A 17656-nucleotide genomic window follows, 5' to 3' on the forward strand; every position below is an offset into this window, starting at 1 on the left:
GCAGACCTGCAAAGAGAGTCAAGACTTCCTGCTCCACTTGTTCTCATAAAATTGTGGCGTAAGTTGAGGTAGGTGATATCTTGACTGTAGAAGAGGTGCTCTGGTACTTCCTCAAGGCTGTAGCATGAAAGATCAACCATGCTAAATCGCATAGACACAATCTGAAAAGAAAAAGAAAAAGCTGCAGCTGTGCAACAAATTTTCTCTGGAAGTCTAATGGAAGACCAAAGAATACAAGCAATAAACAATTTGCAAGAACATGAAAGAATCCCTTGTACCTACCAGGTAGAGTCCATGCAGGAAATGGGAGCCCATGAAGTACAAGCCTGTGCCCTTTGCTACATCCCTGGCAAGGACGCACAGCTGGATACCAGCCAGGACTCACACAAAGCCCTGCTCTGTGTGTGCAACGGGCACACTGCCTAAAGGCTAGGCTCTAAGAGAGCCAGGGTAATAGAGAAAAACAGATCTTTCAGGAAACTCTATTGAGAAAGCACAATCTCAAGTGCTTTCCAAAGGTGCAAAAAGCAACAGGAAGCAGCTGATTTTCCAGTTCAGTTCTATGAGGTTTACAGAACCTCTGCCTAGCATAGCTGCTTCTACTGTACTTTTAGCTACTTTCTTTTATTAGCTTGTGGAGAGTATAAAATTTGAAACATAACTTGTTATAAAAAGGCTTCATACATTATGGTTTTGCAGCATTTCATAAAGTCTCTGCAAATCTCATGTCCTTTCATAAACTATGTTTTGTCTTGAGGTCTTCGGTGATTACTTTGACATATTATGACCTGCTTTACCCTGAACTCTTAATATCCTTGCTGACCTACAATGTCTCTGTATCTCAAACCTCAAGGCAGCCCTGTGTATGTTCAGGTCATACTTCAGGCACATTCAAGTATGGCAACAAATGCCATCTGTAGGTTTCTATGGCTGTAGTCAGCCAGTCCCTGAGGTTTGCTCTAGGGACCTGTGATGAAGTTAGTCTTGCAGGGGTTAAAACAGCACAGAACTACTGCTCAACAATGTTGCACAGGTAGAGAAAAAGAGAAGGCTAGGAGAAAAATCTCTGTAGCGCAGAGCGTGAAGGAAATAAAGCTGGAAAATATCCTGGGTACTTTCTCCAGCATTGTAGCATCATCTCTGACTGCAGATCAAGCTTGCATCACAATAACTTTCCTGTGGTGTACCCTGCGCCCACATCCAAACCACAGTGTGTCCCCATGGCCTCACCGTGGATGCCTGCCGGTGCCACCGCTGGCACTCTGCCAGCGTTTCAAAGGAAACGTGGTAGGTCTGAGCTTGCGCTCCAGCAGATGTGAAAGCAAGGGTGTACTGCCGACGTTTCATCTCTTCCACCTGTAGAGGGAGAATTGACAACAACAGTCTGCCTAAGAGCCAGCAATCACAACTGACTTGAAGACTAGGGTGAAGTATTACTGACCACCAGTAACATTGCATTTTGCCGAAAATATGGCTGCAGTCACTGGAGAAAAACACAGAAGTAAATCCTGCTTAACATATTTCTGCTGAAATGGATACAAGAAGTAGTAATTTCCAGAGTGTCCATGCAGATTGGCTACTGCTGTGAAAGCTGAACAGTGTTTCTTCATTTCATTAGCCTTCAGACTACTACCTAAGCAGAGCAAGTAGAAAGAGGTTGGGGACATTAATGCAGTAATCTGTTAAAAAAGCCTACATTAATCTTTTGTGGGCAATTCCCATCACTACCACATTTCTTCTTCCTTCCCAGGCTACAGAGAACTAACCAAAAAAAAAGCCTTACCTTCCCTCCAACGAGAGGCAAGATGTGCATCTTCCCTGCATGGCTGTCCTTCACTGAGGACACAACGAGGCACGTGCCACAGAGAGTGACGGAGCGCTCTGCCCACTTGTGCAGCTGGGTCTTTCCTTTGCGCACGTTATAGACTCCGGAGAGCAGGATGCGATCCAGCTGCTCCACCTGACACGGCTTCTCTGAAGAAAAAGGGGACATTAGCATTTACTGTCCATATGTTCTTCATTCTTATCTGTGAGTACAAATAACACAGCTCTACCATGCAAAACCAGGTGTTGTAAAGAACAAGCAGACAAACTGCACTTAAAAAAAAGTCTCATGCAGAGGACAGCAGCCGACCAGCAGCACTTGTGCCTCCCAGAATAATATTAGAATGGTTGCCGTGCATCGTGTTTTTTATCCACAGGTAGCTACAGACCTTAGCAAATCCACATGCTTGACAAATATTCTTCATTCAAATGCAACAGAAAAGTAATTTTAAACTCTTGTTTAGTCAGCTGAAGTCAGTGAAATCATTAAATAAGTGGCTTCTACTGGACTTAAAAGGAAGTCCTGGAAAATCAACTACAAAGGAAGCTCTTTCCCTGAAGATGACCATCCTGGTTTTGCCTGAGATAGAAATAATTTTCTTCCTGGCAGATGGTACAAGGCTGTGTTTTGGCTTCAGTGTGAGAATAATGTTGATAACATAAAAAAATAATAACACTAAAAAAACTGCTGTTTCGGTTGGTTCAGCAGCACTCAACCAAGTCAAGGACTTTACAGCATCCCATTCTCTGCAGCAAGCAGGTGCAGAAGAAACTGCAAGGGAGCATGGTTGGACCAGGTGATCCAAACTAGCAAAGGGGATATTTCACACCATGCAGTACACAAACTTAAGGAACTGGGAGAGGAGGGCTGAGCACTGCTAGAGAAAGTGCACCGGTGTGATGAATAGTGTGTTGTGGATCACTTGTGCCTTATTCCTTTCTCTTTGTTATTTCCCTTTTCATTACAATTATTATTATTTCACTTTATTTCAATTATTAAACTGTTTCCAGTCCACAGGTATCATCTTTTTCCCATTCTCCTTCCCACCCCACGGGGGAAAGCAGTGTGTGAGTGAGCAGATGAGTGGTGCTAATTGGGTGGCTGAGGTTAAACCACAACAGTCCTTTTAGGTGCCAGATCTGGAGCACTAAGGGCAGAGACAGATCTGACCAGAGTGTGTTAAAACAGATTTGCTATAAGCATTTATTTTATTGGTTTAACAGTGGCTGGTCACAATATTGATTGGTTTGCTCAATTTTCTTGCACTTGTTCTCAAGACTGCATTATGTAACACCTTATCTGCTATAAAGGCTGGGTTAAGGTTATGGTGTATTTTGTAATGTGGTCTGTGTGCTCAGCACGGTCCCCACCTTTGTGCTCTGGTGCCATTTAGTGGAAAATATCAATAATGACACCATTTGCCTTTTCTCCTCAGAGAGCCTAACCTAGAGAGTGGATACTTCCCACATCCTCTTTTTCTCCTCCAGGTTAATTACAACAGCTTTTGGGAATTTTTAATATCCCTGGGATGCCGAAACCAGTGTGGTTCCCTATTGCTAGGCAGCATGAATGTGGTTCAGGTTTTGTTTAGGGAGATGCAACTATTTGTGGCTACTCCAACCCTGTGACAAGCCACTGCAACTACTCTGACTGGACTGGAGTCAGACTGCTGCCAATTGCTGCTGCGCTGGACACACTCAAGGCCAACCATTCAGCTTCTGGAGTCGGGGTTACAAAAGATTTGGAGCGCACAATATTGGGCTGAACTGAAAGAGATACTGGGAGCATATCAAGGGGTTTGAGCTGTTTCAGGGCTGACTGGCACTAAGGTCCAGCTGCTCCTGGCACCCTACTGGGGTGCTGGGCTGGATGTTCAAAATGACGCTATGTGGAGTAAGCAGGTCACACTGATCACACAGCAAGCTTGAATAAGAAACCCATACTCCAAACATTTATCAGGAGCAAACAGTTAACTACCAACTAAAGCTGTAACATTGTTTCTCAGTTAGCAGGATCTTCAGCTTGCCAAATCTCAAGTACTTGACAGTGATGTCCATACCTGGCTGAATTTAACTGAAACATGTAGTTGTTTATTTACAACAATAGCTTTGTTTCACACACATGACATTTAACATAAGATATCCTTTACTGGTAAGAAACTGTGAGAATCCACTGAAAAAATTGCTTTGATTTCACCAAGCTGAAAGACCAGCCCCACACTTTCAAGAAAACATTATTATGGGACTAAAAGTGGTATCCTACTAACTGCCACAGCAGCACTGCTCCAAGCATTACTATGCAGCTGCACCAATGCTCCAGTTTCCCCCTCTCCTCCAAACCCATAACACCTCTCCTGTGGAGACAGGCTGAGACAGCTGGGGTTGTTCAGCCCAGAGCAAAGAAGGCTCTGGGAAGGCCTTCTTGCAGCTTTTCTATAAATAAAGGCAGCTCATAAGAAAGGCATAGAGAGACATTTTAAGAAGGCCTATAGCGGCAGAACAATGGACCATGTTTCTAAACTGAAAGAGGGCAAATTTACACTGGACATAAGGAAGAAATGTTTTATGGGGAGGGTGGGGAGGCCTTAGCACAGGTTGCCCAGAGAAGCTGTGGCAGCTCCACCTCTGGAACTGTCCAAGGACAGGCTGGGTGGAGCTTGGAGAAATCTGGTCTAGTGGAAAGTGTCCCAGCCCATGACAGGAGGGTGGAACTAGATGATCTTCAAAGTTCCTTCCAACCCAAACCAGTCTGTGATGCCACGATTCTAAGTAAAGTTTTTCTGTGTAAAATCCATTACTTCCTCACTTAGGTTCTCAGGTGCAGACTTTGCAAAATTAGTGTATCATCCTCCACAGCATTCCCTCTAATTCCTCCCCTACCTTTGAGAATCACTTTGTCAGCATTTGCTTGTACTTCCTGAAAACAAGTCTCCCGAACACACTTCAACCCTTATACTTCTTCCTTCATCGCTTTCTTCTAAGCAGACCAGCCACCCACGCTGACTGAAACTATTCAGTTACATTTTCTATCTACTTGGTTCCATTGAGTTGCTGTTTGTGAATCCTTGGCAGTTCCTGCTTGACATACCCAAGCTTTCATTTTTTCCTCAGAAGTTCTCCATACCCCTATCCTTGATGCCTCTACTCCTTCCAGCTGAAGTAACTTCTGACTTCCTTGCCCCATAAATCCAGACTAGGCATGTCAGACTTCTTTCCATCTGTTATACTCCTTGTTTTGCATATATATATATATATATATATATATATATATATATATATATATTTGTATATATATATATATATGCAAAACAAGGTACACAGTATCTACACTGTTTTGCTTGTTCTTACACGCAGCTCCCAGACAAAATGGGTTTGTCTCAGATAGCAGGGTGAAGAAGCTGATTTCTTATAAATGCATTTTTTTGACACTGAATAACCAAAAGACGGCTAGCAGCTTAGCCTGGCTGCCCAGCTCCACAATGCAGAAACAATTTTCCATTAAAAGCATCTTAATTTTTTTTTCTGAAATGCAAAAAGTACACAGGTGAAATACTTACAAGTAAGGAAACAATTTCCTCATTATCCTTCCTCACCCTCATTTCTTTTGTATTTCCTGTTAACTTCAGTGAATTCCCTTTCTGACTGCTAGTATCACATGCCCACAGGCCTATGCTTGTTATCTCTGGCTCCTTGTGTATACTGTCTCCTGCCCAAACCAATTCAACGGGCGACACTCCAAAGTCTTGCTTCTGCAATCCAGTGCCCTAGGGCTCTGATGGCAGCCTGCATTATTATTAACCAGCTGGCACCTTCACTCTTCACTATTAAAAGGCTGTGGAGGTATTTGACTAGGAGCTTCCTTGCACACATCCACAAACTTTTTGTAAATACAATCCTCATGCACATCTAAACAGAACTCCCAGTGGGAGCTCTAAGTCATCAGTTGCAATATTTGAATATAAAGGCAACAGAGCAACCTTGTGCCCTCCTGTGGACCTGTCTTTTCTCAAGTCATGGACAGGATCAAGTAAACTACAGAAGTGTGGTTTTTTTCTGATTAATCTTTAAAATGCTTTATTTTAAGAAATGCTTACTGGTACTGCAGGTGCTTGATGTAGCCCTCTATAAACCCAGCAGGCTGATGACTCAGGAACAGTGACAGTGCACACACACAATTTCTTACCACTGTAAAAGCGAATCATACAGCTGAGATCAGAGTTTGCTGCCTCTTCCTGCATTCTGAGAGGATCATCAAAACCCAACCGAGCCAAGTAGTCATACACAATCTGAAGGGGTTTTTCTGTGGGCTCCAGTCTCCTGTCAAAACATACAAGAAAGAAGTTTGAGAATGCAAAACAGATTAAACAAGTCTCAGTACAGCTAAAGCATGAGGAATACCGACACACCATCTGTTCTGCTCCCCTGAAAAGGTCTGGCAAGCACAAACTCTTGGGTCTCTGCTCCCTGCTTGACAAGCAGCACTTAAGAACTGCAGCACTTGTGAATTGCATTGCAGAAGAGAAACACAGAGAAACAGCAATTGGCATAAGCCACACAATTCATGGTGAGCATTTCTATTTCATGATTTAAGGAAAACCAGAAGGAATCCATGACAAGACACAAAACTAGAAATACTAAAAAAAGCAGATGGCAAGCAAGTAAAAAACCCTATGTCTAATGCCTCAAAAATACAAAAGAATTCCTAAATTTTTCTTCTGAAGGCAGCTTAGAGCAAAGCATTTGAAGAATCATAAAAAAAACAAAGCAAACATAAGACAAATTTCCTACTCTCTTCAATTCACATCAGTGGCTAGATTCTTATGCTTTGGCAAGTCAACTCAACCAGTGTATTTAAAAGGATGTTTTAGAACTATGGCAGAACACAGGAAGGACTCAGTGGCTAGCTTGAATTAACAGCAATAAGAGAAGGTTCTTCTGAAACAGCAGATTTAGTATATTCAGAATGGAAAACATGTTTTCTGATCCTCTCATCTCACTTTTTCCAGGGACCCTGTATTGGGATTTTCTTCAATAAAAACAACAGAGTTTCTTGCTAAATTACAAGTTTTCTTTTAGGGAAAAAAATATTAGTGTAAAAGATTAAGCACTGTTAGGTAGGAGTTAAAATTTTTGGTAGGAGTTAAAATATATTGTTCCAATAGTCTACTCATTATCCAACATTAAAAATCCCCATTTTTAATCTAAACGTGCCTACCTTCAGATTACAGTCACTGGATCTCAATGGTCTCCTCTTTTTCAAACAGGAGTTTATAAACCATGTCACAAAACATTTCAAACTTTCTCTTCAATATAAGGCGCAAGGTACTTTTAAAACTATTCTTGCAGTAGAATGGGTCTACTTTTATTCAAAAGGACTTTTACCACCAATTTTTTTTTTTAGTTTATCCCAACTCTGTGAGCACTAACATGATTGTTCCCTGTGTCCATGCACTGACTTCACAAAACCACACGTACACTTTAGTTCAGCCCAAACACTTTTCTGTTCTTGGATCAAACCTGCTCTAGACTCATATCCCTCCAATACTCAAGTCCTCCTGAACCGGATCTTTCGGCAACTTATAGCCTCCTTCCTCTCCTTTGCAGTATTTAGTACACTTGTCTTTTACATAAATCTACCTACTGATACTGAAAAGCAGTGTTTTCCAGGAAATACTGCATGCTAAACTGTCTAGAGCAACCTGCTGCACTGATTTCTCAGTACCCACCACTCCCTCCATTCATGCCCTCCGGAGCTCATACCTTTTAGCCACAGGTTATTAACAGGGCAAACTGAATAATGCAAGTTTGCATTTCTTCCTTCAAACAGCTCCTCACCCAAAACAAGATGTTTACACTGAATAACAGGTTCCAGTCTGTAAGATATTAGCCAGTAAGTTTTACTGGTTTGTGCATTGCTTTTCTCCCCATGACATCAGAACACAGAACCTCAGGCATTTTGGGTAGGAAGGGCCTTTAGAGGTCATCTACTCAAACCATCCCACCATGGACAGGGACATCTTCGACTTGAACAGGCTGCTCAGAGCCCAGTCCAACATGTCACTGCAATGAATGACTAATACCTTTGGCAACCAAGCTCGAAATTTTGAAGCATCAAGATAGAATTTGCTAGGCAGGACCTGTTTTCCACTAAACTTTGTTGACTTGCGTACATTATTTATACTGTGTGTCTTAATGGGAAACATTTCATTGCTGTATGTACCAAATCTTTTCACTTCTTCTCATATCTTCTTAAGAATAAGAACATTTCTGATTGCTTTTAATTACTATATCAGAGTATTTCCACTATTACTGACAGCTTTACAAATGTCATCAAATAATTAAGGCAGGACTGATTTCATAAAACATGTACCATTTACAAGTAGCTAGTCATCCAGGCTTCCTTTGGAGTCACCAAGATACATCTCAAGAAGTAAAATGACTCAGGTATTTCAAGCAGATATATTGCAACTCTCACTTCACACACAGGACCTCTGGATCAGAAGAAGGATTACTCTCAAACAAAGTTTATAGCCTAAAAAGGCAATGTAGCTGATAGTTGAAGAGCAAGCAATGTGGTGTGAAACTGGCATCAGCTCACATTAGAACTGCACAAACTCATCCTGTACCCAACACAACAAGCTCTGAACACCGGCACATGCGAGAACACGTGGCTGTCACAGCAGCTGCCATCTGGCACAAACAGCCCATGACATCCTCAGCAGCCTCACACATCAGGGACTGAACGCTTCATCTGCTCACAGCAGCTCTCAGGAGAACAGGTGCCAAGGCTTAAGGAGACAGAAAAGCCAAAAAGAAGGAGCAACAGTCTCAGTTTCATTCCTGTTGCAACTGTAGCTCTCCATAAGTAAGGGTCAAGTTTTCGAATCTTGGAAGCTTAAATTTTTGTTGCGAGTGGTATCCAGAGCAAAGAAGGTATCCCTGCAGGAAGACAATGTCCGGATATGAATGGATACAAGCATAAGAAAAGATTCTGGCTAGGAGAAAGCTCAAGATCCTTGAGGTGCATTGTGAAAAAGTTCTTCCAGAAACTGACTTGAACTCACAGAATTGAAAAGGAAACAGAATGATCACAAGGACATTGCTGAATATTTAGACAATACATAAAAGAGCTTCTGCTATTCTTCCATACAGCTTTCAGTCTTCCAAGTCAGGTGCGAAACCAACATCTGCAATGCTCTGGAAAGAAAGTCACCTGCTGATATTAAAAGGGCAAGGAATTCAGAAGCTGTCTGGGAGACGCACGTAGTTATGGTAAGATGTGATCAGATATTTAACAAAGCAATTTGTATAATGAACATGTTATTAAAGTAATTGGTAAAGTTTGTTTGAGGAAGGAATTATCTCAACAGGGCATGAGGATAATCTTGAGCACTCTGTCATCTTCCTGTGGACATGCAAGTAGATACCACTCAGGTCTGCTTCCTGCTACTAACACAGGGGTTACTGAAGCAATACTGGTAGCTCCCGCTTCCCTACCAAGAACCACTCCAGTGGGAAGTATTTCAAGGATCTCTCCTGTGACAAACACCTATTGAGAATTACAAGGAATAGACATATCATTACTAAGAACCCTTTACAAAATTTATGACAAATCTTAGCCAAGTCCTAGACATACCAAGAGGTAAAAGGAGTGGGAAGTAATAATTTAGAGCTCAGTACTTGCTTCCAAAAGGCTGGCAGCAATTTGCTGCCAATTTGCTCACCCGGTGCAAAATCTGCTACAAATCAAAGACAGGCACAGCCAGCTAGCATGAGAAAAGAGAAGTTGAAAAGAATTCAAATGCAAAAGCCACTTCAAAAGTTAAATAAAGTCAAAATGTATCTCTCAGAACACATCTACAATCTTTACCTAAGCTTTTTCATTATCTGCATGAAAGGCTCTGCTCTTCCTTAAAAATGCTGAAAAATCTGCTTGCTTTTAAGGTCCACAACATGGCAACTTCCTTACAAAATTTTCAAGCAACAAACAGAGGTTCCCAGCTGCCTCAGTGGCAGTGTTCAAGTGTCCATCTGCTCTCATACAGCATTTCTAACTAATCCATCCCTAATTCCTGTAACCCTAACCAGGGTATGGCAAATGGTTCTAATCAACCTTTTCCAACAGTCAGTTTTAAACAAGTCCTGTTCTCTCTGCATCTCCCACCACCAGTGTTCCCACCCCATTACAGAGCAAACATACAAGAGAGTTTTAAGAGCTGGACACATTCAACCTGAAACCTTCATTTCACATCAAAAATCCAGCTACTAGCTCTGTTCAAAATGCATTGTATCTACTGCTTAGCCTTTAAGTAAGGAGACCACAGCAATTATTTGCTCCTGAGGACAGGAGCAGCAATTTTGTATAACTGAATCTTAAGTCCAGAAGAATCAGTGCAAAGTTTAAATCCCAACAAACTGAATGGGAGCTTCTAAACCTAGAGGAGTCGATAACACACAGCATAAAGTTCACGCACATTAAACCCTGAGCCATCTATTTTCAGCCTAAACTGACTTTTAGCATAAAACACAGCATCTGATGCTTAAGCCTTCTTTATATAACCCTTGTTACAATTTCTGTCTGCCTTTAATTATTTAGCTGGCAACTCTTCTCAGCGAAAAAAATTACTCAGATGTAAATATTAAATGACATAATTGTGAAAGCACCTTGCTTTTTTTTGCTGAGTCTAAGTAACCGTTTACAGCCTCTTAAATAGATTAGGTTGTCCAGAGGCTAAAACCTCCAGAACACAGAACATAACAAAGGAATATATAAACCGGTGTCTCTACTCAGAAAATGAAGACATATTTCTGGCTGGAGCAACAGTCAAACCCTCCCTGTTAAAACACATAACTATGAGGTGTGTAACCTCTATTTCACCACTATCTAATTTTTATGAAGTGCATGACTCAAGGCTGTACCTGACTGCCAGTTACTACCTCTGCCTGTTCCCTACCTGCTCTGCCAACAGGCATAGGGACACGGTGAACAAGAGCCTCGCAGACCTATACAAAACATTTCGCAGTCAGGTTTATCCTTTCTCGGCCCTCACCTGACCAGGTCTCCATGAAGCTGCAAAAAGAGGTTTTTCCTCCCTTCTCCGTCACAGATCTCCGAGGCTTGGGTGTCCACTGTACAGAGGACCAGTCGCAAGTCCGAGGGAGCCGCAGTTGCTGAGTCTCTTCCATAAACATACACGCAGCCTCGTCCGACGTCCCCTTTCAGCCAGGTCCTCTCACGGGAGCCGACCCGACTCCTGCTCTGGCAGCTCCTGCTCCCGGTGCGTTTCGCGTTCCTCTGCAAGGCAGCCCAGACCGAGCGTCAGCAGCGCCTGCGGCCGCGCTCCGGCCCGGCCCCGCACCGGCCCGCTCCGCACCGGCAGCAGCCATGGGAAAGACCAAGGTCGCGGCGGGCAAATGTCTCCGGCGTCCCGCAGCCGACTCCCCTCCACCCCACCGAGTCGCCCGGAGCGGCGGAGGCCTCGGTCCCCTCCTCACCTTCAGCACCCGGATGCCGCCGCGGGATCCGGCCCGGCATCCCCGTGTGCCGCCCGGCGCCGCCGCCTCGTCCTCCTCGGGTTCCTGCGCCTCCCTGGGCCCCAGCCCCGCAGCCGGCCCCGCGGCCGGGCCGGCCTCCCCCATGGCCGGCCGGACCCACAGCCGGGCCTCCGCGGCGCCGCCCCGGAAGCGCACGGGCCGTCCGGCCCAGGCCCCGCCCCGGGCGGCCGCACCGGCGGGCGGCGCAGCCGCTCCGGGACGGGCACCCCGAGCTCCGTGCCCGCCTGCGTCCGTGTCTTCCACCAGCGAGAGGTGCCCAGTGCGAGCGGGGAAAAGGCACAGCTCACCGCAACGCAGCACACGCACCTGTCACCGCTCGCCCTTCACGGAGCTCCAGCGCCGGTCACCGTCAGCGCCCCGCGGCTGGAGGGACGCTGCTCAGCAGCACGACGCGCTCCTGCTGCCCTCAGGTCCATCACGTAAGCTCTGCCAGTCTTAACTAGTGGCTGCTACTAATAATGTCAACAACTACTAGAGACGTCATAATCTACAAATGACATAATCATGACAGATTGCAAGAATTTGAGTATGTTTTAGGGCAGCCACTGCTTCTGCCTCAACAAGATCAAGAACATTTTAAAAAAGCCTCCCACCTTCCCCACAGTGGAATTACAGGTTTGAAAAGACATGAAAGGTCATCTAGTGAAATGTGACTGTGACTAGAAAACACAAAGCAGGCACACGTGGGGACAGAGATATGGTGACAATCCTTATCCAAGAGCCACATGGAGTATGAAAGGGGTCTTTTAACGGGCTCCCAGAGCAGGCTCCAAACACATTCCTTGTGTTCAGATCCCACCACACCTTTCTAGCATCTGGACAAGCATCGCTGCTCGTAACTAACATGCTGTCTCTCAGGCTGGTATTCCGCAGGAATTGCTCAAGTGTTTTGCAACTGTCCACCCATCTCGATCTCCAAAATTTCCTGTAAAGTTTTTTCAAAACATGGCCTTACTATTTTGCGTCATCTGATGTTGCCATGGCCAAACATTAAGAATCAAAATATTCTATCCCACTGTATTGGTAGAAAGCAACAAGGCAATTTTAAATCATTAAATATTGACTCATTTTATTAGTCACTTCATAATTTGTTTCAACCAAAAGACAATACACACAGCAGAAGTCTAATGCATCCCATGTAAATGTTTACATCTGTTAAGCTCCTCACTCACCTATGACTCAGCATTTACCTAAATTTTTCACACCTCAAAAATAGGTCTCCAGAATTTCAAGTGCCAACAGGTGCCCTGCCTCAAATGGCATGTTTCTCACTTTAAATTTGATGGGTTTGTTGGGGGGTTGTATTTTAGTAGTTTTTTGTTTGCCTTTTTTTTCCTCTATACTGTCAAAGAGGTGGGATGGGGCTCTGTGTAAAATTTAAATTACAACATCATGAAAGAAAAAGGAATATACAGGAGTAGAGAGAAAGTTAAAAGGGAAGCAGTCCAGCAGCTCCTTCCCTCACAGCCTCCAAGTAGAAAATGAACACATAAAATTGCACCAGCGTCACTGCTGCTGCAGCTCACAGCTAGTACCAGCCTCAGGCAAGGCACTGGTACCTTTCCCAGCTGCTTCAGTATCTTCTGAGTTTTAGATCCAAGGTACTGTAAAGACAGTCCCCTCACTGCTATTGCTTCAATAAGTTGTTCAAGGCCATATTTTGTGCCATCAAGACCTGGACAAAGTCGACTCTTAGGACCTTTCCATGTCTTCTCCCCCTTCAGGCCCATTATGGCCACTATTGTTTCTGTCCTTTTTCGACTGAAAATACATTCACTTGGAGAAAGACATCCAGTGTCTCCCAGTTCCAAAGCCTCCCATGCAGATACCAGTAAGATTAGCCATGAAGTCCGTATCTTGCTGCCCTTATATTCCCCTTACACTGAAGCGAGGAAAACGTTGACCAGACCCGTAATTGTTGCATTCAACCGCGGGAAGAGGACTCAGCGTGTGCTTGGAGTGCCTCAGACGTGCGAGTACTCTCCAGAGGAAAACCACAGCAGCAGCACAGAGCTCGGAATGCACGTGGGGGTCAAGGAGTAAGCAGCATTATCTGGCATTGCAGATAGGGGAAGGTGTGAAGCCTGGCCTTCCTTCTTGTGTAATGTCAGCATCCATCCCTTAGTGAGGAGGGGAGAGCTCCAAGGACAACTGGAATGTTTGGCTGCTACACAGGAGTACTTCATAGCCAAGGGACGGCTTCCTGCGAAGTGTATTTTGGGTACACACTCGCCTCCTCCAGCTCAACTCAAATACAGGACAAAATGCCCATTTCCCCACAGACACAGTGCAAGGGTGGCTGAAGGAGCCAAGAACACAGAAAGAATTCACCCCACAAGCTTACCAGAGACAGACAGCTGCTCTAAGGGACAGAACGCAAGCATGACAAGAGGGACAACATACACTGTTCCCAACTCTGCTGCAACAAACTGGCCAGGTGAGAGACCATTTTCTTCTTCCTTCCCATCTAATTTCCTGTACCAGTGCTCTTTCCCAGCAAAACCAAAGGGAGACTGAGGCATGCTGGCTTTCAGTACGAGTGATCATGTACAACTCTGTGAAGAGAATGGTAGAGCTTATGAGGAGTTCAGGAACCAAGGCAAAGACTTCCCATTAGCTTTTTATCTGGGACGCTCTCAGAGCTCACTGGGGTATGGATTTAACACACTCAGTCTTCAACACTGAGTTTGAGTTAGTGGGGCAATGAATAACCACAACTGCAGTGAAAACGATTAAGCTAAATGCTCAGCACCAGAAATGGACCCTGATTCAGCCATTTCCTGCAAAACTGTTTCATGATGCTTCCAGCTAAGCACAGGATAGATCTCTCCAGTGATAGCCAAGGCATGACCCTACCACAACCCAAAGTTAATTTTAAGGAAATCATACATTGTTCTTCTAGATTTTATAACCCTACTGATGCCAGTTCCAGGAAAAAAAAAAAGCTCTTTGCTAATCCAAAGACCCAAACCAGTTCAATCAGTAAGGTAGCAAAAATACCCTTCAAGAGAAGATAAATTTACTCCACTACACATAGACCAGCACTTAAATTAGTGTCAGTCCTACATTATATTGCTTAATGCAGTCAAGACCAGACCAGACTGAACGACACTCAGTGGCCTCCTGCTCCCAATTCAAGGGCAGAACAGGTCTTCAGTTTTCCCTAAGTACACTGTGGATCACTCTTGCAATATTTTTGGCAAGTTCTGGAGCCCAGTGTTAGCACTTCTGTGGACACAAGAAGCTATGTCTAAACTTGTGCTCACAGCACTCAATGATTTAGAAAGCCCTAAAACAGAAAGGAAGCAGAAGTGCCCAACCTTCAGCTTACCAGCACACTCGAAAATGAAGACCGAAGATATATCCTAAAGAGCACTGAACATCTGGAGTTTGTCACACTGTGCTTTTGTCTGTCTTACATATCACCTCCTAGAGACTGCCAAGAACTGCACCACCTCCCAGGAGTTCCTGCAGGGACATCCCTGAACACAGCTTTCTGTGAGCTCAGAGGGGTACCAACCAGATCTTGCATCTTTGGATCCAAATACTCAAACAACTGGCTTCCGTTCAAAACACAGCTTAGTTACTTTCAGTCTGAATGTGAACTGGCACATTCATTCTGAAAGGGGAGCAAGGATCAACTAAGTAAAAAAAATGGGAAAAGGTCTCTTTAAACTGCATGGTCTTTATTTCAGTGCCAATATTACAGATACAACACAAATATCCCAGTCAGAAGTAACTCAAATGGAACCCAGGGGAGTCTACAACAGGCTCTGGAAATAAAATTGGGGAGAAGTTCTGGAATAACCAGGAAGAGCAACTTTGCAGCATAGTCTCTGATGAGTCTCCCAGCAGGAGCAAAGCCCTTGCCCAAAAACTGATCTAGAAAATTGAATGTGTCTTTTCTACCCATAAACCACAACTAACAGGTTGAAAGACTTTGAAACCGTATGTGGTAGAAAACCAGCTGCTCCTTTTATCTCTACATCTCTCCTAAATCACTTCACTTTCTGGGGAAGCTACAGAAGACTCTGAATCTGCATGGCTGTGCCTACTGATGGAAGGAAAGAAAATTCAGGTGTAAGGGCTTCATTTTCAAGTACAGCACCGAAGCAATTTTACCAACTCTTACCAGCACCTCTTCTCCTGCACTGTGTTCCAGGTTTGCAGATGAACTCCAAAGGCCTCACTTGCTCTTGGTATGCAGCACATAACTAAGAAGTGCGTGTATACAATAATGCACTGAGTAGGTCATAAGAAGCCTCCAGCCCCTTAAGACCTAGGGGATACAAGAAGAAAGACGAAGGGCAGCCTGGCATTCCCCAAGACCCCATCTGAGTCCCAGATGAAAATGCGTGAAGGAATCCAGCTAGAAATGAATGACAACACGCCTTACCCACCCCAGGGAAAAAAAGACAGCAGAAAGAAGGAGCAACTGCTCACTTGCTGCAGAGAGAAGAAAGTTTCCCTGCTAGAAATTCCAGACTTCTCTTCCAACCAGGCTGTGTTCCTTTTTGAGAGGGAAGGAGGGTGGGGAAGGGGAGAAGGGAATGTTGCTTCTGGCTGTGAATGCATGTGTGAGGGAGTGCACAGTAGCCTCCACAAGCCACCAGCCTCATCAGCAGAGGAGAGGAGATTAATCTTAACAGATATGCTTCAAAGTCAGCAATCACTTCAGGAAAATTCCTCCTCATCAGCAGGTCTCTTTTGTTCCCCATGCCCATGGTGCAGTCTGGGGGATTGCCAAGGATCACAACCTTCTTCCCAGAGTTCTTTTGATTGGGTGGGATGAGAATAAGAACGGTGCCAGAGACTCATTGCCAAGACTGAGGGGGGAAGTTGTTGACTTCTGCTAGATCCTGCATTGCTGAGCCCTTGTGATTATATGTCAACTTGATCCGCATACGTAGTTGTTGCTACAAGAGAAAAGGGGGAAACAGAAAAAACAGAAAACAAATTCAGGTCTTCATTAAAGGCCAGAGACTCCCACCTCATCCAGTTCCTCTCCCCCACCCCACGAATACTCAACACTGACTTTTCCTGAACACAAGAGCTTGTTGGTGTGTGCGGGGTGAGCTATGACACTGCAGATAAACGCTCCATCTGGTGGGACATTCATTGGTCACTGTAGTTCTCAGATCAGGTACAAGCTCTTACAAAAGTTACAGCACAGCTTCTACCCATGTTTGTGTCTGCACTGGCCCTGCTCTTGCAAGCACTGAAGTCCTTAAATACAAAATTAACCTCCTTGAAATTCCAGTTAACAACAGAAGAAAGCAGGTGGCAGATCTGTACTCTGTTGCACTGCACTTGGGCCTGCAATGAGAGATGGGCTGTCCATTCATTGCAGCAGTCTGGCAACTTCAAGTACTGCACAGCTCAGCAGCACTGTGAAGGAAATAGCCTATGAAAGACTGGAAAGAGAATCTCTAAGAACATTCCCTTCTGCTGTAACTAAATGATGAAATAGCTCAGAGATCGCTTTACACTGTCATTTGGCTGTCTCTGGCTGTCACTCAGATACTAGGTGGCCCTTAAAAACAGCTAGAGTACAGCATGCTCCAGTCAGGTTCCCTATTCTCTCTCCCAAAAAATCCAAAAATAAAAAGCCAGAAGTTGATAATTTCTGTCTCTTTTCTCCACAGGCAAATACACAAAAGGGACAGCAGAGGGAAAAAAGGAAGACAGTGACTGCTTCAACAAGGCTTAGGATAAAGAAGTGATGCTCTATGACTAATAGATCAACATCATCACTGTCACTTTTTGGTTTATTTGTTGTTTTGGAAAACTAGCCATTAGTTTCATCCAGCATGATGGCTTTATTTTGCACTTCTGTACTCTGAAGTGTTCCTAGGAGTTGTGGCATTCCTATAAGAAAGCATGCCACTACCCTAGCTGTGCTTCACCTTGCAGGTCCCATTCTGGCACATTACAGGAAAATACCTAAACCCTCCAAAGTTCAGAAAGTAACTTTCAAGGTGATCTTTGAAAGGTGCTCTACAGCATCACAGCGAAACTGGTAACAGATGTATGTAAGACACAGAATAATTAAGTCTTGTGGCTTAATACAGGCAGAGGTGAGCAGACTACATGGAAATAGAGGGAGATGCATGGAAACCACAAAAACTATGTACTAGAAGACCGACATTCAGTGAAACTTGGGCTGAAATTTGTGATTTTCTTTCCTCACTTGCACATCAATATAGCAGAAACACTTTACATCTAGAGCAGTTACATCAATTTTAACCTATGAAAAGCTTCACATGTTTTAAGTTCC

The 17656-nt window shown here is 44.2% G+C and overlaps 2 protein-coding genes across 3 annotated transcripts in view; both read right to left on the reverse strand.

Annotated features, from left to right (window-relative positions):
• PHLPP2 (PH domain and leucine rich repeat protein phosphatase 2) overlaps nt 1–11469 on the reverse strand; it is a 28002-nt gene extending 16533 nt beyond the window's left edge. Inside the window, exons 1-6 of the mRNA XM_054296132.1 lie at nt 11320–11469; nt 10875–11119; nt 6008–6141; nt 1784–1974; nt 1231–1356; nt 7–161 (exon numbers count right to left, since the gene is read on the reverse strand). Of these exons, the coding sequence (XP_054152107.1) occupies nt 7–161; nt 1231–1356; nt 1784–1974; nt 6008–6141; nt 10875–11119; nt 11320–11463 (995 nt within the window). The 5' untranslated portion in view covers nt 11464–11469. The remainder of the gene's footprint in view (nt 1–6; nt 162–1230; nt 1357–1783; nt 1975–6007; nt 6142–10874; nt 11120–11319) is intronic.
• Nucleotides 11470–12421: 952 nt separating this feature from the next.
• The window catches only part of AP1G1 (adaptor related protein complex 1 subunit gamma 1), a 38082-nt gene continuing 32847 nt past the window's right edge, over nt 12422–17656 (reverse strand). For both annotated transcript variants that reach the window (XM_054296143.1, XM_054296142.1), the window contains exon 23: nt 12422–16295. In XM_054296143.1, coding sequence (XP_054152118.1) covers nt 16194–16295 — 102 coding nt within the window. In that variant the 3' untranslated portion in view covers nt 12422–16193. The remainder of the gene's footprint in view (nt 16296–17656) is intronic.

The sequence above is a fragment of the Melozone crissalis genome, unplaced genomic scaffold (genome assembly GCF_028551555.1).
Source record: "Melozone crissalis strain CALT ecotype California unplaced genomic scaffold, PUWL_Pcris_2 ptg000007l_1, whole genome shotgun sequence".
NCBI classification, from domain to species: Eukaryota; Metazoa; Chordata; class Aves; order Passeriformes; family Passerellidae; genus Melozone; species Melozone crissalis.